The sequence below is a fragment of the Carlito syrichta genome, unplaced genomic scaffold, assembly GCF_000164805.1.
Source record: "Carlito syrichta isolate Samal-C Ts95f unplaced genomic scaffold, Tarsius_syrichta-2.0.1 Scaffold312030, whole genome shotgun sequence".
NCBI lineage: Eukaryota > Metazoa > Chordata > Mammalia > Primates > Tarsiidae > Carlito > Carlito syrichta.
In genome coordinates, this window is record NW_007256126.1 from 533518 (window position 1) to 558023 (window position 24506).

General features: G+C 43.5%; 1 protein-coding gene across 1 annotated transcript in view; it reads left to right on the forward strand.

Annotated features, from left to right (window-relative positions):
• MGAT5 (mannosyl (alpha-1,6-)-glycoprotein beta-1,6-N-acetyl-glucosaminyltransferase) overlaps positions 1–24506 on the forward strand; it is a 217426-nt gene that overhangs the window by 178655 nt on the left and 14265 nt on the right. Inside the window, exons 12-14 of the mRNA XM_008069436.1 lie at positions 1736–1882; positions 12685–12801; positions 18786–18860. Coding sequence (XP_008067627.1) covers positions 1736–1882; positions 12685–12801; positions 18786–18860 — 339 coding nt within the window. The remainder of the gene's footprint in view (positions 1–1735; positions 1883–12684; positions 12802–18785; positions 18861–24506) is intronic.

A 24506-nucleotide genomic window follows, 5' to 3' on the forward strand; every position in this document is an offset into this window, starting at 1 on the left:
CCTCAGCCTCCCAAAGGCGCGGGATTACAGGCTGAGCCACCGAGCCCGGCTTGGATTCTTAATACTTAATAGATCTGGCATGTCCTGGGACTAGTACATCCCACTGTTTCTCCAGATATCAGGTCTCCCCCGACACCCCTAAGCCACATGCCCAGGGCATGCCCCTTATTTATAAGTTCTGACAATCTCATTTCTGAGATTGGGCAGGAGCCTCCCAGTGGTAGTAGAGATTTCTCTTTATTATAAGGCTTCTAGGCTCCTGGCTACCATGCTTTTCTCACCCCCAGTGGTCTCCAGTGGTTCTTCTGCCCAAGGGGAAATGACCCTGCCAGCAATAAGGCCTCTACTGGTCTCTCAAAGCTTTTCTCCCCAAATGCCTCCCCTATGGATATCTCTGCCATAGTGATGTCTAGACTTGCAGGAAATGAAATGTTATGCCTTCAAAAAAAGCCAAAAAGATCGAGTACCAGGTGCTGTGCAAACAAAAGTTAACAGGAAAGGGAGTCTCTCCTGAAAACTTGAGATTTTAGTGCTTTGCCCCAGAATTTCTTTGGGAGCTACATGATTCTCCAGTATGTCACATGTGGGCCATCCTTAGTGCTGGCCTAGTATTGAATGCCTGACACATACAACCTGGTAGCTTAGACTCCATTCAGCCCTCCAGCAGGACTTTTCTAAATGGTTGTTCAATTAAAGCAGCTGTGAAGAGAAGTTATCTGGGGAGAGGCCGGGCAAAGGATAATCAAACACGCAACAAAATCCAGTTCCACCGACTCCTTCACTCTCAGGGCCTAGCTGTGTGGGTGATCTTCAGTGTGGTGGCAGAAAGAAACAGCACCCTGAAACCCAGTTATCCTTTGTCACTTGATGTGCCTTCGGCCTGCGGTGCTCAAGCCATACGGAGTATGCCCACGATGGTACGGGGGGCCGGGGGATGAGTCGTTATTTCATTTTTGGACCTGGGAATCTGCGCAGCCAAACTGCAGCATGTCCCCTTTGTCACTGCAGCTCCCAGCTGCTGGGGCTGCTGACTTTGAGAGCGTGTTGTTGCTGCCATCTATGGTCTGTCTTCAGGGGAGCACACGGTTTGCCTGCTGGAGAGGAAAGCAGCCTCCCACAGTTTCAGCAACTCAGCACCCTCTCTGCCCACTGCGAGGAAAATGAAACCCAAAATGTTGGTGTCCCCCAGTGAAAACCCTGTTATGAAAACCTGTGTTTACTGACCTACCGTCGTTTTAAAGCAGTTCCATTTGAACTGCAATCAAACCGCCAGCTGACCTTTCTGTCCCTCCGTCCAGCATCCCTGAAAGGCCCTGTTGTTGCTTTGGTTCAATGAAGAAACCTTCTGTATAGTTAAGCAAGTGTTTTTCCAGTCATGTCTGCTGGTGAGCTACAGAAAGATTATTGTTGGGTCTTGCTTTTTGGTGGTTGTTGTTGTTTTTCTTTTAACACCCCGACCTCACTATTCCTGGATACTTATTTCTTTACTTCCTTAGCAGAGGAGGAGACCATAGTGAGCTGAGAAGCTTTGTGAGGCCTTTAAAAGTCCCTGATTATGTTTTTCAGATCCGGGTGTAAGCTGACTTCTCTTTGCCCCACCCCCCCCAGGGCCTGGGAGCCTTCCAGGGACTCTGAGACATCCACACAGGAAAGCACCACAGAATTGGCCCCTGTGAGTCAGGGGCAGCCATCCTGATTGCTATGTTTATATGGCGTGTGTTTTTCTGTCTTACAGTTGTTTGTTGGACTTGGGTTCCCTTACGAGGGCCCGGCTCCCCTGGAGGCTATTGCCAATGGATGTGCTTTTCTGAATCCCAAGTTCAACCCACCCAAAAGCAGCAAAAACACAGACTTTTTCATCGGAAAGCCAACTCTGAGAGAGGTAAGCATCTATCAAAATCATTCTGCTTGCAGTCATATGAATAATAGCTATTTATTGCGCATTACCATAGGCATTAACTTCATTTAATGTGGTTGGATGGGAGGGTGAGGGTATAGAGGTTCAGAGAGATGAATGACCTGATCACATCTCCTTGCTAAGCAGCGGCAGGGCCAGGATTGGAATCTACACCTGCATCCACAAAGTAAAGGATCTGTATACTCTACCTTGACTCTATCGTAATGTGAACACAGATATTCTCGCCTTTTTTTTTTTTTTTTGAGTTGGAGTCTCACTCCGTCGCCCAGACTGGAGTGCAGTGGCCGCTGCTGGGCTCCGGCGGTCCTTCCGCCTCAGCCTTCCAAGTAGCTGGAACTACAGGCTACCACACTTGGCTAATTTTTGATTTATTGTAGAGATGAGGTCTCGCCAAGTTGCCCAGGCGGGTCTCGAATCTGTGGGCTTAGGCAATCCACTCACCTCAGCCTCCCAGAGGTGTGGGATTACAGGCTGAGCCCGGCTTATTCTTGCTTTCTTATGGCCGCTGAACTCTAATCTTTGGAATGTTTGGAGTATAAGAAATGAGAAGATCAATTGGTTAGCAGATATTTGTGGAGAATCTTCTCTCTGCGATGGGCTGTAGAAAATTAAAAGTGGGCTATGGAGTTTTCTAAAAACTGTCAACCTCAAGAGAACAGATGTATCATGGGTTATTGAAGTAATGTGACTGAGATTTTCGCCTACCATCAGCAGACACCCTCCTGAAAAGTAATCGTGCCATTGCTAGAGCCATTTAAAGAAGGCTTATTGGAATTGTCTTCAGAGATCCTCTTGAATATCCACAGTGGGTGATATATCATCACTGAGAGTAGTTAGATTTGATTTAGGGTAATAAACAAAAATCATTTACAGCTACATGTGAGTGATCAAGCTGGGTGTTTCTGCATCTGGTCAGAAACAGTTATGTTCAAGAAACCATAAGATTGATTTTCTTATTATTTTTGTATAGTTAGTAAGTGGCTCTGCAGGTTGCTAACAAAAAGAAAATTGTAGCAGCATTTTCATCATTTGGGGCCTTGGACTGGCTAGGACACTGATGGGCAGCCCTCCTGTGACACAGAAGCAATATAGAAGGACTGTTTTTCAAGCATACATTTTTCAATCCTGCTTTGAAACCCTTCTCAGTTGCTTTCCTTGACCCCATCTCCCAAATAGTATATAGAATGCATTTTCTTTTTTTTTTTTTTTGAGTTGGAGTCTCACTCTGTCGCCCTGTCTGAAGCGCAGTGGCCGCTCCCAGCCACTGCAGCCTCGACCTGCTGGGCTCCAGCGATCCTTCCGCCTCAGCCCTCCAAGTAGCCGGAATTACAGGCATGTGCTACCACACCCAGCTGATTTTTTTATTTATTGTAGAGATGTGGTCTCACCATGTTGCCCAGGTGAGTCTTGAACCCACGGGCTTAGGCAATCCACTCACCTCAGCCTCCCAAAGGCGCGGGATTACAGGCTGAGCCACCGAGCCCAGTTTAGAATGCATTTTCAATAATCATTTTTTATTGATTAGTCAGAAACCTTGTCAATTTATAGAACTGACTGTTTTGAGAGTTCTTCTCTCTGACCCTTCCTGTCATCAGTGAAATGGCCAAGGAAATGGAGGAAGACTAGCAAAAACTATAGGTTGTCTCAAAAAGGTTAACCTGTGGCCCAACTTACCTCTGACAAGGGTTCACTCTGTGTATAAGTTTTCTTTCTGCTCGTATAATACATCTGAATTCTTCGTTTTGGGGAGTGGTTTCTTACTGAGAGAGGTCAGTTTGTTCATTCATTATTCAACATTATGTAATGCACACCTGTGTGCCAGGTGCTGGGACGTGCCAGGACACAGAGATCAGGGACATTCAGTCTGCCATTAAAGAACCTAGTCTTTGGAAAGGCTTAAAAGGACACTCCTTAGCAGTGAGAACATCTCAGTGTAGAAGTCTCTGCTTTAGCATGAACTGACCTTTTTGAAACTTTGGAGTAAAAAGTAGACTAATATATCATCCCTAGGGTTTTTCTTTTCTTTTTTTTTCGAGTTGGAGTCTCACTCTCTTGCCCAGGCTGGAATGCAGTGGCATGCTCACAGCCACCCCACTCTCGACGTGCTGGGCTCTGGCGATCCTTCCACCTCAGCCTTCCAAGTAACTGGAACTACAGGTGTGGGCTACTATGCCTAGCTAATTTTTGATTTATTGTAGAGACGAGGTCTTACCAAGTTGCCTGGACTGGTCTCGAACTGCGGGCTCAGGCAATCCACTTGCCTCAACCTCCCAAAGTGTTGGATTACAGTCTGAGCCACCGAGCCCGGCCATGTTTATTTTTGACAGATAACAATTATATATATGTAAGGTGTACAACTTTGTTTTGATGTGTGAATACATTGTAAAATGGTCATTGCAGTCAAGCTAATTAATTTAGTCATCATCTTGCATAATTTTTTTTGTGGTGAAAACACTTAAAATCTACCTTTTTGGCAGATTCCCAGTATACAATACGTCATTATTAACTATAGTCACAGTGATGTGCAATGGATCTCTAGAACGTGTTTATTTTGTAGAATTGAAACTTTGAACAATATCTTCCCATCTCCCAACCTCTGGGAACCTCAGTTCTACTCTCTGCTTCCAGAATTCAACTATTTTAGATTCCCATGTAAGTGAGGTCATGCAGTATTTTTCTTTCTGTGTCTGGCTTATTTCGCTTAGCATGATGTCCTTTAAGTTCATCCGTGTCACACCCATGGCAGGATTTACATCTTTGTCTAGGCTAAATAACATGCCATACACACAATTTCTTTATCTATACATCGATTGATAGACACTTAGGTTGCTTCCCTATCTTGGCTTTTGTGAATAATGCTACAGTGAACATGGGCTTATAGGTATCTCTTCCACACACCGATCTTAATCCCTTTGGCTCTATACCCAGTAGTGAGGTTGTTGTAGCATATGTAATTCTGTTTTTAATTTTTTGAGGAACCTCTACTCATAATGGCTTACTAATTTAATTTCCCACCAACAGTGTACAAGGAAGGGTTCTCTTTTTGCCACATTCTCACCCACACTTGTTATCTTTTGTCTTTTTGGAAAAAGCCATCCTAACATCTCCTTGCTATCTCCTTGTGGTTTTGATTTGTGTCTCCCCGATGATTAATGATGTTGAGCACCTTTCTATATATCTATTTACCTTTTGTTTGTCTTCTTTTAAGAAATGTCTGTGAAGTCCTTTGCTTATATTTTAATTAGGTGGTTATTGTTATTATAATCATTATTTTCTATGGAGTTGTAGGAGTTTCTTATGTGTTTTGGATATTAGCCACTTGTCAGGTACATGGTTTGCAAACACTTTCTCCTATTCCATATTTTACTCTGTTGATTACTTCCTTTGCTGTACAGAAGCTCTTTAGTTGGATGCAATTCCTTTTGTCTATTTTTGCTTTTGTTGCTAGTGCTTTTAGTATCGTACCCCAAAATCACTCCTCTAAACAGTGTCAAAAGCTTTTTCCCTATTTTTTTTCTAGTCATTATATTGTTTCAGGCCTTACATTTAAAACTAATCCATTTTGAGTTGATTATTTTTATATGATGTGAGTTAAGGATCAAATTTCATTCTCCAGTGCAAATCCATTTTTCTCAACATTATTTAATGATGAGACTTTTCTTCCCCATGTAATCTCACTGAGAATGAGTTAAGCATAAATGCGTGGATTCATTTCTGGTTTCTCAGTTATGTTCCACTGATCTGTATGTCTGTTTTTATGCCAAAATCTCATAGATTTTAACTTTTAAGTGTAAAGAATCTCTGAAGTTCTCTTTACTCCCTAATTGTAAATATTATTTGTAGTTTTCTTTATTTTTTTAAACTTTCTTATGATAAAATGTATGTAACATAAAACTTACTATTTAACCATTTTTAAGTATACAATTCACTTAAGTTTATTAAGTGAAAAATCTATTAAGCATATGCTTAGTATATAAAAACATATTAAGTATATTCACAGTATTGTGCAACCATCACTGTGTATTCATTATCCCAATTGGAAACTCTGTGCCCATTAATAATAACTCCTCATCCTCCACTCTCTCCAACCCCTGGTAACCTCTATTCTACTTTCTGTCTCTGTGAATTGGCCTATTCTACAGTACCTCATGTAAGTAGAATCATGTAGTATTTGCCCTTTTATGTCTAGTTCACTAGCTTAACATAATGTTTTCAAGTTTCTTTCGTGTTATAGCATGTGTCCGAATCTCATTCTTTTTCCAAGGCTAAATATTCTATTGTAGGTGTAGATCACATTTTGTGTATCCATTTATCTATTGGTGAACATTTGGGTTTTCTTCACCTTTTGCTGTTGTATTACTGCTAAGGAACATGGGTATACAAGTATGTTTGAATCCCAATTTTAATTATTTGAGGCATATACCTACAAGTAGACTTGTTAGAATTTACTTTTTACTTATTATAAAATAATTGTAGTGGTACAAAAAAGTTACAAGAATAATACAGAGTTCAGGCATAATCTTAATCCAATTTAATCCTTAATCCAGCTTCTTCTGATGATGCCTTTTTAAAAACTACATTATAATTTAGTATCCCACTAATAGTTAATAGTTATGTGTCGCCGGGCTCGGTGGCTCAGCCTGTAATCCCAGCACTTTGGGAGGCTGAGGTGAGTGGATTGCCTGAGCCCGCAGGTTCGAGACCTGCCTGGGCAACTTGGCGCGACCTCATCTCAACAATAAATCAAAAATTAGCCAGACGTAGTAGCATGCGCCTGTAGTTCCAGCTACTTGGAAGGCTGAGGTGGAAGGATCGCCAGAACCCAGCTGGTCGAGGCTGCGGTGACCGGGAGCCGCCACTGTACTGCAGTCTGGGAGACCTCAAAAAGGTCAGTGTTACATAAATCAGATCAGCCAGTACGAAGTTATCAAGAGTGAGACTCCAACTCAAAAAAAAAAAAAAAATTTGTTATGTGTCCTTAGTCTCCTCCAGGCAGTGACAACTTGGGTTTTCATTGTTACCCATGACCTTAACACTTTTAAAGAGGACAGGTCAGGTTTTTTGTACAGTGTTTCTCAATTTAGATTTGACAGATGTTTTCCTGTGATGAGTTTGAGGTTATACATTTTTGGCAAGAATACCCCAGAAGCATGTGCCCTTCTCAGCTCATTGTATCAAGGGCTGTCTGATGTCAATATATTTTATTACTGATGATGTGAACCTTAATAACTTGGTTTAAGGTAGTGCTTCCTCAGTTTCTCTATTATGAAGTTTCTCTTTTTCTCTATCTTAGGGAGAATACTTGGATATTATGCAAATATCCTGTTTCTCCTCAGACTTTTGCTCATGTATTCATTCTGCCATACAGCAGTGGACTTTGGAAATGTTACTATGATATTCTGATGGTGATTTTCTGTTTTCTTAATCATATTTTTTTAGTGCATGGAAAGCAACTTCATCTCTTTTACTGTAGTTTCTATATACAAGCCTTGGGAAATGAAACAAAAGTATATGAGACTAGTTGGCAACTGACACCTTTTCCTTAATACTTATTCTTTGATGACATTTTGACGCCTGTGGCAACTGAGTTTTTTTCCTGAGAAAACATCTTAGGACACTTTTTGTTTGTTTGGTTTTGAGTCAGAGTCTCACTCCGTCGCCCAGGCTGGAGTGCAGTGGCACAATCACAGCTCATCACAACCTCTGCTTCCTTGGCTCATGTGGTCCTTCTGCCTCAGCCTCCCGAGTAACTGGGAGTACAAGCTTGCACCACTATGCCTGACTAATTTTTTTATTTTTATTTTTGTAGAGGCGAGGTCTCGCTATGTTGTCCAAATTGGTCTCCAGCTCCTGGGCTCAAGCAATCCTCGTGTCTCAGTCTTCCAAAGAACTAGGATTACAAGCCTGAGCCACCACGCCCAGCCTAGGACACTCTGAAACACAGTCTAAACATTGCCCAGTGAATGATGTAATGTTACATAAATCAGATCAGCCAGTATGAAGTTATCAAGAAAAGTATGTTCATTGTTTTCTATCATTTAGTAATTTACTTTTTGCTGAGGTCTTAGTGGATTTTCATTCTTCATAGCATAAAAAGAGAATAGGCATTGGGGCTGAGGTACCGACACTTGCTTCCTCCTCTCCCTTCTGATGATTCCACTAGACCTGAAATGCGACTCCATTAGAAAGACAGTGTGGGAATCTTCCAACGGTTGCTCAGCAAGGGACCTCACACAGATGACTCCATCAGTCCTGGGCTCCCCCAGGAGGGCAGGATGCAGAAGGGCAATTGACAGATGTTTAATATATCCCTAAAGGATGGTACTAGCTGCTATGTTGGGGGAAATTCATCAGGGCACCTTTCCTGTTTTCCAGGAGCTCCAAATCTGATATGGAAGAATGATAGGGCAGATGCATAATCGGCGGAAGTGTGTAAAGGAATAGCAAGGAGGGGCATGAACTTGAAGTTATGCCAGGTGCAGAATGTACGGGGTTATCTGAGAAGGGACTAGTGGAAAGGCTGTGCTTTGAAGGCAGAGGAGGAGAGGAGGGCCTCAAGCCTGAGAGGTGTGAATGGTGACAAGTTGGGGAGACCCCAAAAAGGTCAATTTGCTTATGCAGGAGGGCAACTTCCATCTGTTGTCCATCTTCTTCCTGCAACATCAGACAGCTTTGAGAGGGATGAGTGAACTTGATCTCCTGTTCTGCTCTCACAGCTCACAAAGTCCCCAAACCCCCCTAACCAAAGATGCTTTTAATGGGGAAAGAGGTATCAACAGGTCTACAGATTTCTAAGGGTCCAAAATCCCTAGAAATTATCTTTTGTCCTTAGCAAATGGAAACATTTTAACCAGAGTGTACATAATTACAAAGTTATCCTCTTGTGCCCATGCACATCTTTTATGTTAAGCAACAGCTGATCCACATCAGTTGATCCATATCAACCACATATGTAGCTCTTCTTTGCCTTCATGAAGAGAAGAAAAAGTCTAGATTTCTAAACTTTGTTTTTATGTTTGCATTGGACCAATTTTCCAACCATGATGTCTACTCAGAGGAGAAGTTCCACAGTGCCTTAAGTAGGGTGGTCAGTTCAGGCTATATTTTAATACACGTTGGACTTTTATCTTCATAGTGGGAAACTTATTAGTAGGTTCTTGATCACTATTCTGTAAACAACTAGAAATTCTCTGGCTTCAGGGTTTTGTTGTTGTTGTTGTTGTTTCTTCCATAAAGAGAACTCGTGTTCTCTTTGGAGATTTACTAGCCACTCTGAAGTAATGTCTCATATTTAATAAGATTTTAATTACGTTTACAAACTATACTCCGATAAATTTACTGATTGATATACAGTGAAGTAGCTTAGATCAGACAGTTCTCAATAAATTAACAAGGAAGAACATAACATCCAGAGGGGAGCTAATGAATTGCAAAATGCCTTACTCATAAAATTAAGTAACCTTCAATAAATGTAAATGAAGAAAATGATAATGGCTCAGCATTTTGTATTTTCCTAGTGCTTAGAGAAACCTTATACATTAGCAGGGACCTTAAAAGGGAGAAGGGAAAGAGACTGCTAAATGTAAATTACTAAATAGTGACATTGATGGCAACTTTAATTTACCCCGATTCCACTGGAAAAACTAATTAGTTTGTTCTCCAGGCCACAAAATGAAAATGACATGACATTTTGCTTATCTTCAGAAAAGGTCTAATACAGGCATAAATTCAGTCCTGAATTTAGGTTGGCAAATTTTAAGAGAGTGATTAAAAGTCTGGTGTTTACATTGGGCTTTTGTTCGTCTTAAGAACCCAATGAGCCGGGCTCAGTGGCTCAGACTGTAATCCCGCGCCTTTGGGAGGCTGAGGTGAGTGGATTGCCTGAGCCCGCGGGTTCGAGACCCGCCTGGGCAGCGAGACCTCATCTCTACAATAAATCAAGAATCAGCCAGGCATGGTAGCATGCACCTGTAGTTCTGGCTACTTGGAAGGCTGAGGTGGAAGGATCGCCGGAGCCCAGCAGGTCGAGGCTGCAGTGGCCAGGATTGGCCACTGCACTCCAGTCTGGGTGACAGAGTTTGAGACTCTAACTCAAAAAAAAAAAAAAAGAACCCAATGACATCCTTTAAAATTGTCATCCTCCTTTCTGTCCAAAGCTACTAGGTTGTTGGAGGATCTGGATTTGAAGTTGGCCCTTCTACTTTCTACTGTGTGGTCTTGGGGAAGTGTAAACTCCTCTAGATCTCAGACTCCTCACCGATAAATGAGAAACCTGATACATAATGTTTGTGCAGGCGATTAGCACAATGCCTGGCCCAACCTGGGGCTTCACTGTTATGTGTTGAAACTAAAATATGTGCAGTTGCATGGACCTGCAGAGTGCTTGCAGCCTCATCACTGACCACAGAACCAAGCCAAGGAAGAGGGCACATGTTAGAAGGGTAGGAAGTGGAAGAGGTGGTGCCTCCACACAGAGGAAGCAGAAGCAGAGGCTTGGATAACCTGCAGCCTTGGAATCGCTGGTTTCCGTGAGAGGTCGCCAGCAGAGGCTCACAGCTGGGTCCCTGAATAGTACAGGCATACCGCTGGCATGATAAGTCACAAAGAACAGCCAGGCAGGGTGGCTTAAGCCTGTAATTCCAACTCTTTGGGAGGTCGAGGTGAGGGGATTGCCTGAGCCCACGGGTTCGAGAACAGCCTGGGCAACTTGGCAAGACCTTGTCTCTACAATAAATCAAAAAATTAGCCGGGCGTGGTAGCACATGCCTGTAGTTCCGGCTATTTAGAAGGCAGCGACGGAAGGATCGCCGGAGCCCAGAAGGTCCACGCTGGGGTGGCCATGAGTGTGCCACTGCACTCCAGTGTGGGCAACAGAGTGAGACTTCAGTTTTTTTAAAAAGCTGCAAAGAACAGGGATAAGAGCAAGATGGAGAGGTGCCAGTTGACTCCTTCAGCTCTCTGAGTGAATTGGAGCCAACATGACCTCCAAAGCAAAGGCCCCATCACTGCCTGACCCCACACCTAATTTTATATCAAACAAGTTTCTCTCCTGAAGTGGCATTTGCAAGTTATATAACCTACCTACATATGTAATTTCAAAAGAGAATCATTCCCTCACTGAAATATAAGGGAGGAAAGGAAAACAATTTCTAATAAAGTAATACGTCTCAATATTCTGTAACCAAGAACTGTAGTATATGATTTGATGCCTCGATCCTCCTCACAATGAATGTTTGTATTTAAAAGTAATGAAACATTCTGCCTTTTTTGCTTATAACTGATGTATGAAAGAGGAAGTAAAAGTAAGAATACATTTACATAATCACATGTATATACATAATCACCATTAATATGATAGCTACAAATATAGGTATGGTTTACTGAAGACTCTGATATCTTCAGTGGTGTTGACCTGTGCTGCTGTGACTTCCAAACTGGTGATGACTCATTGGTGAAGTTTCAATTAAACAGAATACACACATCCCTTGATTTAATTGATGATTATGTTCATGGGAAATTCAATGGATATTAAAACTGTGTTAAAGAGTTGGCTTCTCATAAATCCACATGAAAGGCTAGCAGGGTGTTTGGAAGTTGCCTGGGAAGTGGACAGTTCTTCCTGTGCAGACATGTTATGTCCGTTGTTCTCACCCACAGACTAAGGGTAGCACCCCCCACCCCCAGTCATTGTGGTAACTGCAAATGCTCTCACAGATGTCTAGAATGCTCCCTTTGCACTATTTCCTTAAAGGCATATGAGAGTAGAGGTGGAAACAAAATTGAAGGATAAGTTTAGCTATCTTAAAGAATAGACTCGGCCGGGCTCGGTGGCTCAGCCTGTAATCCCGCGCTTTGAGAGGCCAAGGTGAGTGGATTGCCTGAGCCCGCGGGTTTGATACCCGCCTGGCCAACTTGGCGAGACCTCATCTCTACAGTAAATCAAAAAAATTGACCAGGCGTGGTAGCACGCGCCTGTAGTTCCAGCTACTTGGAAGGCTGAGGCAGAAGGATCACCGGAGCCCAGCAGGTCAAGGCTGCAGTGGCCGGGAGCATGCCACTGCACTCCAGTCTGGGCGATAGAGTAAGACTCCAACTCAAAAAAAAAAAAAAAAAGAATAGACTCTTCATGAACTTAGAATTGCCAACATTCTCACTCAGTTTCTTTGAACATGTTTTGTTCTTTAAAAAAACCAAAACCTTCCATTTCTTGCTTTTCAGATTGCAATTGGTTTTTATAAATTTCAGTATCCTATGTTACACTAATGATTATTGTTGAAACCATTCCAGAAATTCTGTATTTTTTGGGTGGTGTCATTTTTCCTTCTATCTCCTTTTATATATGCCATTATTCATCCTTCTATAACTTTACAACTTTGATTTTTCTTATTATTTTCTATGCTTAACCATCTATCCTAGTCAGGATAATAGATAATGGTTTGATCTAGATGGTTTGGCTAGGAGTAAATGTGTGTTATTTCTTGGCGTGATGTTGGGGGTTAAAATCACCTGCAACAACCTCTTGTCATCTGGTTATAGCATTCTCTTATTTCCAAGTGGAATTCAAGACGCAGACCCATCACTATTTTATTGCTGTCAGCTTATAGATGCTTGGGAAGTTTTGATAATCAAGGGAAGGACAAAAATGTCTGCTGCCTATGCAAGTACAACCAGTACAATAAAAAGGCGTAATGTTTCATCTAGCACAGATTTTTTTAAAAAGTCATTTGTGGGACTGAGGTGTGTGTTTTGTTTTGGTTTTTTTCCAGCTGACATCCCAGCATCCTTACGCTGAAGTTTTCATCGGACGGCCACATGTTTGGACTGTTGACCTCAACAATCGGGAGGAAGTAGAGGATGCAGTGAAAGCAATTTTAAATCAGAAGGTTGTTTCTTTTATTCCATTTCCCTCATTCATAACGTGACCTGAAATGTGTGGAAAATACCACAGGTCCTTGGTTTTAGTAAGTGGAGCTTTTCTACATTAGCTTTTCCCTGAAGTTGGAATATAGCTAAGCTGGGCCAAGTACGGTGAGTGGCTCACGCCTGTGATCCCTGCACTTGGGGAGGCCAAGGCAGGAGGATTGCTTGAGTCCAGGAGTCTGCGACCAGCTTGGGCAATATAGCAAGACTTTGTCTACAAAAAAATGTTTTTAAAGTAGCTGGGCTTGGTGGCATATGCCTGTAGTCCCATTTACTCAGGAGACTGAGGCAGAAAAATCACCTGAACCCAGAAGATAGAGGCTGTGGTGAGCTGTGATTATGCCACTGCACTCCAGCCTGGGTGACAAAGTGAGACCCCTACTCAAAAAAAAAGAAGGGCCAGGTACGGTGGCTTAGCCTGTAATCCTAGCACTTTGGGAGGCTGAAGCAAGAGGATTGTCTGAGCCCCGGGGTTCAAGACCAGCCTGGGCAACTTGGTGAGACCTCATCTGTACAGTAAATCAAAAAATAAGCCAGGCATAGTAGCGCATGCCTGTAGTTCCAGCTACTTGGAAGACTGAGGCGGAAGGATCGCCCAAGCCCAGCAGTCTGAGGGTGCAGTAGAAGTGAAATCAGAAGGACAGGGACCCAAAGCACAGTGTTAGTAAAAGGGAAGAGGCTGGAAAGGCATATATCCTAGGAGGAATAGCCGGTTTGCCTATGTGGAGGCCATCTTTCCCCTTCAGGAAACAGAATGGGATAACCTAACCAGTTTGTGGTCCACGGAACTGCTAATTTCAACTAATTCAAAACCTTTCCACAGGAGCAAGAGCACTCTGCTACACTATCCATGCCCTGCCCCTTTAAAGATGATCTAGTTATTGGGCTTTGCTGTAGCTGTCAACTTCCCCTTGACATATACAATCCCAGTCTCAGCAGTTTAGGGTAGAAGTTCTCTGATGACTGAGCTGATAGAAGTGCCAAGTTGACTGTGGTCCCACTGGACTGCCTCATAATATTGGCCACACACCTAAAACTCCACCTCAGTCATTTCTGTGGAGGTCAAAGTTTCTTCTTTCCTGAGTCTCCAAGTCCCTTAGTGTGTTAGTTTCTAGGGCTACTGTGACAAAGTGGCACTGGGTAGCTTAAAACAACAGAAATGCATTCTCTGTTATGTATTCTAAACTTCTCATTGTGGAGGCTTGAAGTCTGAAATAAAAATGTCAGCAGGGCCACACCCCTCATACTCCCTGAAGTCCCTATCTTTCCTTGCCTCTTCCAGTTTCTGGCAGCCCTAGGCGTTCCTTGACTTGCAGCCTCAGAGCTTTGGCCTCTGCCTCCATTTTCCTATGGCTTCCTCTTGTGTATGTCTCTGTCTTCTCCTCTTACATTCGAGTAGGACCCACCTTAATTCAGTCTGTCCTCATCTTAAATTGATTACATTTGCAAAGATACTATTTCCAAATAAGGTCACATTCACAGGTACAGGGGGTTAGGGCAACGTTTTTTTTGTTTGTTTTTTTTTTTGAGTTGGAGTCTCACTCTGTCACCCAGACTGGAGTTCAGTGGCCGCTCCCGGCCACCGCAGCCTCTACCTGCTGGGCTCTGGCGATCCTTCCACCTCACCCTTCCAAGTAGCCGGAATTACAGACGCGCACTACCACGCCCAGCTAATTTTTTGATTTATTGTAGAGATGAGGTCTCGCCTGCCCAGGCGGGTCTCGAACCGGTGGGCTCAGGCAATCCACTCACCTCAGCCTCCCAAAGGCGTGGGATTACAGGCTGAGCCACCGAGCCCAGCTGGTGATATAAAATTTTAAAAGAAAAAAGTGGTACAGGAAAAGGGAAAAGGAGTAAGGAATGAAATGAGTATAAAAATTGTCATAAACATTCTTATACTTGTGGAAATGGATCATAAATTTGGTGCTAAGCTTCTCATATTTACGTTACATGACACAAAACACAAGAAAATATAGCTATCAGTAAGAAAAGAAATAGTCAATAAAACCAGATCTAGAGATGGCCCAGATGTTAGAATTCTCAAACAGCAAGGTCAAAATGCTGTGATAAATATATTAAAAGATTTGGTGGAAAAGGTGGACAACATATGTAAACAGATGGAGAATTTCAGCGAAGAGATGGAAACTATCTTTTTTAAGCCAAATGAAAAAAATGCTAGAAATGAAAAACACAATATCAGAACTGAAGAATTCTTCCAATGGGTTTATCTGCAGACTATACACAGCAGAGAACAAAAATCAGTGAACTTGAAGACTTAGCAATAGAAATTATCCAAGTTAAAGCATAAAAAGAGAATGAAATTTTAAAGAAGATGTGAGATCTATAGGATAATATCAAGCAGCCTGACATATGTGCATTTGGAATCTCAGAAGGAGGCAGAATGGGTCAGAAGAAATATTTGAAAGGATAATGACTAAGAATTTTTTTAAATTAATGAGTGGCATCAACCTACCTCTCCCAGGAGCTTGGTGAACCCCAAGCAGGATAAATACAAAGAAAAACACATCCAACTGCAGAAAAGCAAACATAAGGGAGAAAAACCTTGAAAGCAGCCAGAGAAAAGTTTATTGCATTCAGGGGAATAACTTTATTAAAGACAACCAATTTCTCATCAGAAGTAATGGGGACCATAAAAAGATCTCCAGGAGCCAGAACATTGTAGGGCCTTTAAATAGTCCATAGTAAGGATTCTGGATTCTGTAAACATAATGGGAAGTTTTGGCCAAAGGAATGCCATGACAATTTCCATTTGAAATCATCAAGAGAAAATACAGGTTCTGTCTAACTCAAAATCCTGTGGTTAGCAAATAAAGGAGCTGTAACTCCAACCCTGGTCTTCTGGTACCTTCTAAGACCATCTCTCTTTGTTTTGTTTTGTTTTTGTTTTTGTTTTTTGAGTTGGAGTCTCACTCTGTCACCCAGACTGGAGTGCAGTGGCTGCTCCCGGCCACCGCAGCCTCGACCTGCTGGGCTCCGGCGATCCTTCCACCTCAGCCTTCCAAGTAGCTGGAATTACAGGCATGCGCTACCACGCCCGGCTGATTTTTTGATTTATTGTAGAGATGAGGTCTCGCTGCCCAGGCGGGTCTCCAACTCGCGGTCTCAGGCAGTCCACTCACCTCAGCCTCCCAAAGGCGCGGGATTACAGGCTGAGCCACCGAGCCCAGCTGACATCTCTCTTTGAATGATACCAGGCCGGCTCTGTCAGGAAAGACCATGGAGGCCTTCTCAGGGAGGCTGATCTCTGAGAGCGGTTCCCTGTAGGAGATCTACCCTGACTTGGAAGGTGGATAGGTCCTGATGGAGACAAGAACTCTCACCAGAAAGGAGGTCAAGAGGAGAAGATGTAGGAGAAGATGGAATGGTAATGGAAGGTTTTCAAGACCAGCAGGAGCTCCACAGTGCAGCCTGCAGGCATCTTTCCTATGGCCTTCACCATATAAGTAATAGTCCTTTTTCCACAAAACAGAATGACCAGGAATACCCCCTTGCTTCCCCACAGTTGCTTCTGCTTGGGTTTGGGTTTCTCAATGACTGGATATGGTTTCAGCATTCTCTTTCATTCGATGCCCCAAAGAGGCCTTGACTGGTCCTGAAGAATAGTTATTCAGAAAACTGTCCATCCTCCCCTTCCCTCAGCATATGCAACAGCTCTCACTTCAGTGGCTTGCCCAGTGCTGTCTATCCCCGAACCCAGGCGTCTGGCGAGCTGTCCCATGCAGAAGTCCCTGCTCCTACTCACAGCAGGATGACTAGTGAACTCACTGGCAGAGGTAGCCTAAGAATGTAGTTTCCTCTTTTTTGGGGGGGGAGGTAGGAAAATTGTTTGTTTGGCTTCATACCCTTTAAAACAGTGAACTGCCCCAAAGTAGTGAGTGAAGCAGCATCCCTTTGATTAATTTGGACATGGTTGGTAAGAGAACAGAGAAAATACCATTTTTCTTGTTTATTGCATTGAGCCCTTTAAACTAATTTGTTTTCATTTTCTAAAGGATGCGCTTTAAATTCTATTGTTGGAATGGTGCTTGGATACTCAGCATTCTTCCTACCACATAACTGGATCATTGGTCTTATGAAAGATTACTACCAACATGTGTTTATTTCACTCTAGAACTTCTGCTTGTCTACTGATAAATGAGCCCAGATATTCTTTGTTCTTGGTTTTACATAGCTTCCTTTTGTTTCTTCTATGAACCTTTGAGAGGAAGCTTATCTCTAGTCCAGTTATAGAAACCTTCTGGAGTCACCCATGGGTAGAGTAAATGTGTTTTAAAAGAAAAGAAAAATTTTACGTTTGATGTGAAGGGTTAAGTCTGGGTCAGAGAGAGAACAGTAAACTCAAAAGCTTGAGATGAGAGGGAGCAAACTGAGAACCTGAAAGTCAGTTTTTCAGAGTATTTTGAGCTCTTTGGAGATGAGCTACCTAGGAATAGAGTGACCTCTCTGTTCTTGTAGAACAGTCTGCCGTGATATTACAATACTTATGGTTCAGCTTCTTGTAGCTCCATCCAGACAGATGTGGGCAACTGTGGTGAGATCCACTTGCATGATGCATCAGCTAGTTGTGCGTTTGAAGACAAATTATGATATTTCTAAAATTCATGATTGAAGAAGATTTCAAATATAATGTGTGGTTCAACACATAAGGAAAGGAGAGAGGATGCCCTGAGATCAGCTGTTTGGCTGCCCACAGAGTGTCCTGTCTATCGACTGTCCCATTTTCAGCAAGCTCAGCTCGTAGATATTTTGTCTAGTTCACGTTGCAGATTCGAGATAGGTAAGCATAGACTTAAAAGGGAGCTGGTGAAGGTACCCCTCTGTCTCTGATAGGCGCTGTTGTACTCTCTGAAACTGTAACAGACTGGATTTCTGGGTGACTTTTCTCCCAAATGAAACATCCATTTCAGACTGGTAATGCCCCTGCAAACACAAACCTTGCAGCAGATCTCCTTGCTAAGCACCATGCAACAGAGCTCAAACTCATATTTCTTCCCCTTCCCTCAGATGTACAATATTGATGACAATATCTTGACAAAGCGCCTTTTAGGGGCTCCTCTTCCTTCAAATAAAATCTAGGTTCCTTGGTATAAAAAATTTCAAGACTTCTGTGGAAATTCAGTGAATCATCTTTCCAACCTTATCTTACCAGCCTCTGTGCTCCTGAGCCCCAGCTTCCTGCTGCCCTTTTGCATTAAATCTCACAGTTCTTGCTCCACCTAAAATGTCCTCAGCATTCTGACCCTCCTCAGACTTGGCTTGCTAGCCTCATAGCTGACCTTCAAAACTCAGCATGAGTAGAAGTCTGCTTTGACCTTCTGGCCCCCTCTGGCTGGACTCTTTGTCGCACTTTATCACTCTTTTTTCACCCTTAGTTCTTTGGGCACATGCTAACTTCACCTACTAATGAAGATGAAAGCCTTCGTCACTGTCATGGGTCCTTAAACTGCTCATTGTACTCCTATCTCAGAGTGGTGACCGTGCATTCACTCAACAAATATTTGATAAAATCCTACACGTGCCACTCTTATGCCCAGCACTGGGATGCAAAGATGGTCTTTGCCCATGGAGCTTACCTCCTGGCAAGTAATAATCACCACCTTTTGTGGAATGTCTACTGTGTGCTAGCCACTGAACTAAGCATCTTTTTTTCCTCTGTATAATCTTCACCACAACTTAAAAGAGGTGGGTTTTTATTATCACCCTTTTACATTTGAGGCACCAGAGACTTAGAGATGGCAAGTAGTTTTCTCAGGGTCTCAGAGTGAGATCATGGTCCCATTCTGTTGATTTCCAAGTCCATAGTCTTAATCTCTCTAGAGGCTGCCTCTCAATGTTGGCACCTGTGTGTTGAGTGAATCATTGGAGGACTGGGTTAGTGCTACACGCCTTCTGTCCTCCTTCATGGAATCGTGTTCTGTTTCCACAGATTGAGCCATACATGCCATATGAATTTACATGTGAGGGGATGCTACAGAGAATCAATGCTTTCATCGAAAAACAGGTAAGGCTCATCAGAAGGTCATCTTTCTTTGCTGTGTCCTGCTTCCTGTTACCCCAAGGGGCTTTCAAGAACAGCCAAGAGCTTGCTGTGTTTCTCTGGTTATTTTCCTGCTTTGGAAAGACTCTAGAAGCCAAGTAATTACTTGTTGAAATTCTAAAGGCAGCGCTGTCATGGTCACCCAAGGGAACCAGTCTTTCCTTGTAGGTAAGAGACTGGATGATCAAGATGAAGATTTCCCTGACCATTAGGGCCTGCACTCTGAGTGGGTTCTAAGGGGCATCACGAAGTCTTGGGAGGGGGACAGACAAGTAGCTCTCTTGTCCTACCTTATCTTCATTTCTCATCTAAGAAAGACAAGGACTGAAACCAGGGGTTTCCAAGCAGTCCTTTAACTATATATGTTTAGTAATTCTGAATGTTAGAACTTTATTGTGGTTTTCAAACATCTTCTAAAAACAGGATCCTTTCAAATGAAACCTTACATGAAACCTAGGTATATAAAGCAGATAGATGCAGGACTTCAGTTCCAATGCAGGAGAAGTGCCGAGAGTCCTACTGTCCCCAACAGGGTTTGGAAACTCTGGCTCCTGCTCCTAGGAGTAAAGGCCAGGAGTGCTATTGCTGTCATTTTGTAACATTTGAGCTCCTTGGGCTTCAAAAGCAACCCAGAGCTAGAAATAGACAGACTGAGAACCCCCGTGGGTAGGAGAGTGTGAACTTGTGGACCAGATTCCAGAAATAAGGTGCCTTTCTTAAAGGGCAGAGTAGAATGTTTCAAGGCGATCAAGGGATCTTGACACCACGGGGGATGAGGATTGTGCACGCTGAAAATAGAAATGGCATGTTGAAGGTCTCTGTAGGCAGAGATTATAGGCCCAATGTGGGCCTCAAAGGAAGAGCTGGTGGTTTGAGGAGACTGACACTGTGGCGAGCAGCCTGGGTGCTGCTGTTGGAGAGGAAGTGCTGTGGTTGTGTGCTTCAGGGTGGTGCGTCTGATATGTTGAGCTTTTGTGAGTGGCAGGACAGCATGTTCTGCAGCCCAGGTACCTGAGTTCAACCCCGAGCACCACGAGTTCCTGGTTCTATGACTTGGGTGTATTAACTCAGCCTCTCTGCGCCCTAGTTTTCTCTTCTGTAAAATAAGGATAATAGTAGGACCTACGTAGTAGGAATGATCTAATACAGACGAGGTGCTTCGAACAGAACCTGGCACATATTTTATAAATGTGAACTAGTGCTGTTGATCATTTAATATATCATGCTATATTGTGGTACATTATGTTATATAATTATGAGACATACTATTTTATATATATATTACTTACCAAATCTTACCATGAGAGCTAAGCATTTGAGTCATTATCTCATTCAGTCTTTATATGACATCATAACGACAGTGTCATCATAACTTCACTAACCACAATCCTTGTAAGGTTCTGTGCCAACATGCACCAAATGCATCAGGTGTATTATCTCATTTTATCCCCACAGTAATCCCAGGAGGTGGTGGTAATAACCCCATTCTTTGGACAGTGAAAACCAAAGCTCCCAGTTATTGGGCTCACAGGTTTTGGAATCAAGATTTGATGCTGGTTTGGTGCAAGGCCTCGTCCGTGCCATTAGCATTTGCCAGGGCCTCAGGAGATGGCAAAGTGTCTCTGTCATCTTGTACCTCCCAGAGCTGTTCCCCCTTCTTGTAGGTGTGGAGAGGAGCTGTGGGCCTCCTTTAACGGTGAGTCTTCAGACATCACAGCTCTTGCTCCCATCAGAGGTTATCTCGAGATAGGGCCCCAGATCCCTACAGCTGCTGCTGAAGCCCTTTCCTTTTCCTGTCTCCACTCCCTCTCAGGGAAAAGAGTCACTCAGCCACCAGGCATAAGTGACTCTTGATCAGGTTCATTTGAAGGCTCTATTTCTTCCCTAAGGCTCAGGAACCCCAGCTAGCCCTTACAAGTTTTTTGAGTCTTCTATACGTCTATTGCTAGGTTTTCTTTCAGACAAGAAGGTCCTGTTTCCCAGATAGACCTTGTTAAACACTCCATAACACAGGGTCTCCATCTGGCTTGTTTGCCTCTGCAGCCCCAGCACCTTGCCTGGTTCATAGTAGTGTGCAGTACCTCCCACGTGAAGGAATGAATGCATGAATGGGAGGAGAGTGAGATGGGCTTTTTATTCCTGCGTGTCAGGAACCAGGAAGCTGGTCTTAGACTTTATGAATATTTGTCAGCTGGAGCGTGTCATGAACTATGTAGGCAGACGGGGAGGAGAAGTATCCAGGGCCCAGTCCCTGTCCTCAAGTAGCTTTTAATTTCCTGGAGAAGGCATCCAAGTCCGCAGGCAGTGCCGGTGCTGTAGGTTCAGCCCAGCAGTAGTGAGGAAACCAGGGTGCTCTGTGATGGCACACTCCAGCCTGCGGAGAAAGGAGGGGATGACATGAGAGAGTAGATCCCAAGACATCTTGCAGAAGATAAGTCCTGAAGGCAAACTGGGAGGACTGGGAGGGCTGTACAAGTTCAGATGCAAAGGCTTGTAACAAAAGAGAAGTCATGGTGAATTACGGGAAGTTTAGCTGCAACTGAAGAGGGGGTGAGATGAGAGAACAGGCCGGAGGAGATGGCAGAACATAAAAAGATGCTGAGGCTCAGCTGAAGGATTCAGATTTGATTCTGGGACAACAAGAAACTAAAGAAAGATTTTAGGCAGGGTGAGAGGCAATGGTGCTGTCAGATTGGTGTTTGAAAAATCATCCTAGGAATCTTGCATTTGGGGCATTTCTTATTGAATATCCTCCCAATATTCCTAAGTGAGCAATGAAGGCGCCCATTTTGAATATGTCCCCGGAATTCAATTGAACCCAGAATGTTCCCCCAGTGCCAGAAGGAAGATAGGAAGCCAAGACCCTATTGATTCACAGACTGGGCCTTCTTCCTCTGTTAGCTTTCAAGCCCCAGTGTTTTAGAGCTTGGGGTACTCATTACTTTTGCAGCAAGAAGAACTTCTTCAAAGAGCAGCAGAGATGCAGAGAAGGTGTTCCAGGTATGAACAGAAAAGCCTGCATCTCTAAGGAGGAGTGTCCCGTACCTTGAACATTAGGAGCGCTGCAGCTCTAAGTAGGCTGATCTCTGCCTTCAGAGTTGTCCCTGTGATCTTCAAGGAGAACATAGTAGCTTTTACCCCAGAAATCTTTCAAGATTGTCCATCACACCCAGCCAAGGCAGTGGGAGCCAGAGGGAGCCAATTGACAACAACTGAGAGCACGTCAGGCTTCGACGTACAGTTGAGCAGTTGCCAGCAGGAAATCCAGTTGGTACCCAGCCAGCTCGGGTGCAGTACCCAATGCGAACGATCTGACCCTAGGAAAATCACTTGCTCAGTTCCATTAATGCCCCCCTCCCTTTACTGTACTTTCAGTTGATTTTGAATTTCATGCTCTTTTAAATCAGCTCTCTAAAAGAGGCACTGTCTCCAGCAGGGGGATATTCTTTGTAATCTAAAATGAAGCACTGAGATTCTCCATCTTGAGTGTGTCTGGGCTTGTTAAGGTTTTTGTTATGCATTTCTTGGGAACACCTTATATATTGGCCTCAGGCCAGAGAGTATAACAGGTTCTTTTGAAGGAATGGCAATATAAAAAACACATGTATGGTCTTGAACCCTATTTTCTTGTCTCCTGGGAAGACCCTGTAAATATACTGGATGGTCACAGTCATGTTTATAAGGAGCCATGTAATTTGTGTGAAAAGCATGGAGGGTAAAAAGAGTTAACTTCAAGAGCAAGCAGCTGTGGAATCGGCTGAAACTCCTCGGGTGTCTGCTCATCAGAGCCTGTGATGAACTCACTGGAGAGTATTCTAGACCCAAGGACAAGCCTGTTAGTGAATCTGGATGGTCCAGGGGTGGGGGGCAATGGTGGAGATGGAGGTAACGAGATTTCAGGGAAAGAAGAAAAGGAATTGGAAAGGGAAGAAGGTTGGCACAACCTTAGGGAATGTTTACTCTTGAAAAATCGATGGCCACTGGGTAGGTGATGATTAAGCGCCAGACCCTGGAGGCGTACAGCATGGCTCACATCTTGGTTCTGCTGCCTTGGGCAAGTTACCTAACCTCTCTGTCCTTGTTCTTCTGTGAAATGGGAATAATGCTACATACCCGGTCAGAGTGGTAGAGGAATCAGTAGACTAATCCATGTTTAGAGCTAACAGTGCCTGGTCCATGTGGGCGCTCCGAGAGCTGCTGCAGGAGCCTAGAAACCAACGAGGTGTGTTTTTCAAACGACTTCACCGAGGTGTAATTTACAGACCATAAAATTCACTGCATGTAAGGGTACAATTCAGTGATGTTTAAAGCAAATTGATAGAGCTGCACAGCTACCATCACACTCTAGTTTTGCATCAGAAAGCTTGTGTCTGTTTGCAAATCAATCCTTGCTCCTGACCCACATTTTCTGTCTTTTGAGATTTGTCTTTTCTGGAGATCTCTGGCTTCTTTCACGTAGCATTAATGTTTTGGGGGTTTATTCGTGTTGTTGCCTATATCAGAACTTACTTCTTTTCATTGCTAAGTAGTATCCCATAGGATACACCATAATTTATTTCTTCATTCACCAATTGATGTACATTCGGGTTATTGCTGCATTTTGACCAGTGTAATGAGTGCTACTCTGAACATTCCCATGCAGTCTGTGTGTGGACCTGTGTGTTCCTTTCTCGTGGGTAGACTCCAGGAAGAATATGAATAAGGTAGATTTCTGTGTTCAAGAGTGTGCTTGTTCTCAGTGAATTTGAACGTGAAGGGATGATCCCTGGAGATCAGTGCCTGCTGCTCAGCTTCACAGCCACCTTCTCTGTTGCCTTTGTGGAAACACTTTTACACCTACCTCTGGGAAACAGCTCCCAGGGCTGCCTGAGGACTCAATTCACTTCCTTTTGAGGAACCGCACAGGCTGAGAATAGTAGGTCCTACAGGGGACTGAGGTGTGCTTATCCAGTCAACCAGTCACCCAGTATTTATAGAACACTTTCTGTGCCAGGCTCTGGATTTCCCAGCTATAACAAACAACAAATACGTGTCCCTAATCCCTCAAACTGCCCAAACCCCATTTTCATGGCCTGGAACCTGTCCCGCCAACCTCCCTCCCCATCCCCCTTCCTCCCCAACACACTTTATGTCTACAGATTCCTGGTCTTACTTCCTGTAGAGCCTGTTTTTGGACTTGTATTCCCTGACTTCTTGGTTCCAAACAATGCGGGTTTTCCACTAAAATTCGTTTGTGTCTAATCGATCATAGACTTAGTAACTCAAAGATTTGGCCTGGACTGAGTGAGGAGAGTTTGTGGAAGAGACCCCATCACATGCCACTCAGCACCCTCACTTGCCTGTCTGCTCCTTCTTTTCTGCTCTGCTCTGGGCAGGCCCCCCTGCACCCCTGCCCCAGCCAATCAGGAGGGTGTAACAAGCCAGCCCCTTCGCCCAGCACTTTGTACAGGGAGTAACCCCTCCTCCAGTCTTTGTGTCATTTTTCCCCATGCTCCTAACTGACCTTCATTTACAAAGACAGTGCTCTTACCTCTTTTTCATGGTGGGTTGCATTCTCTTGTTTAGAACATTGCTGTTTCTCATAAATTTTTTGGTTCATAGACCTTTCTT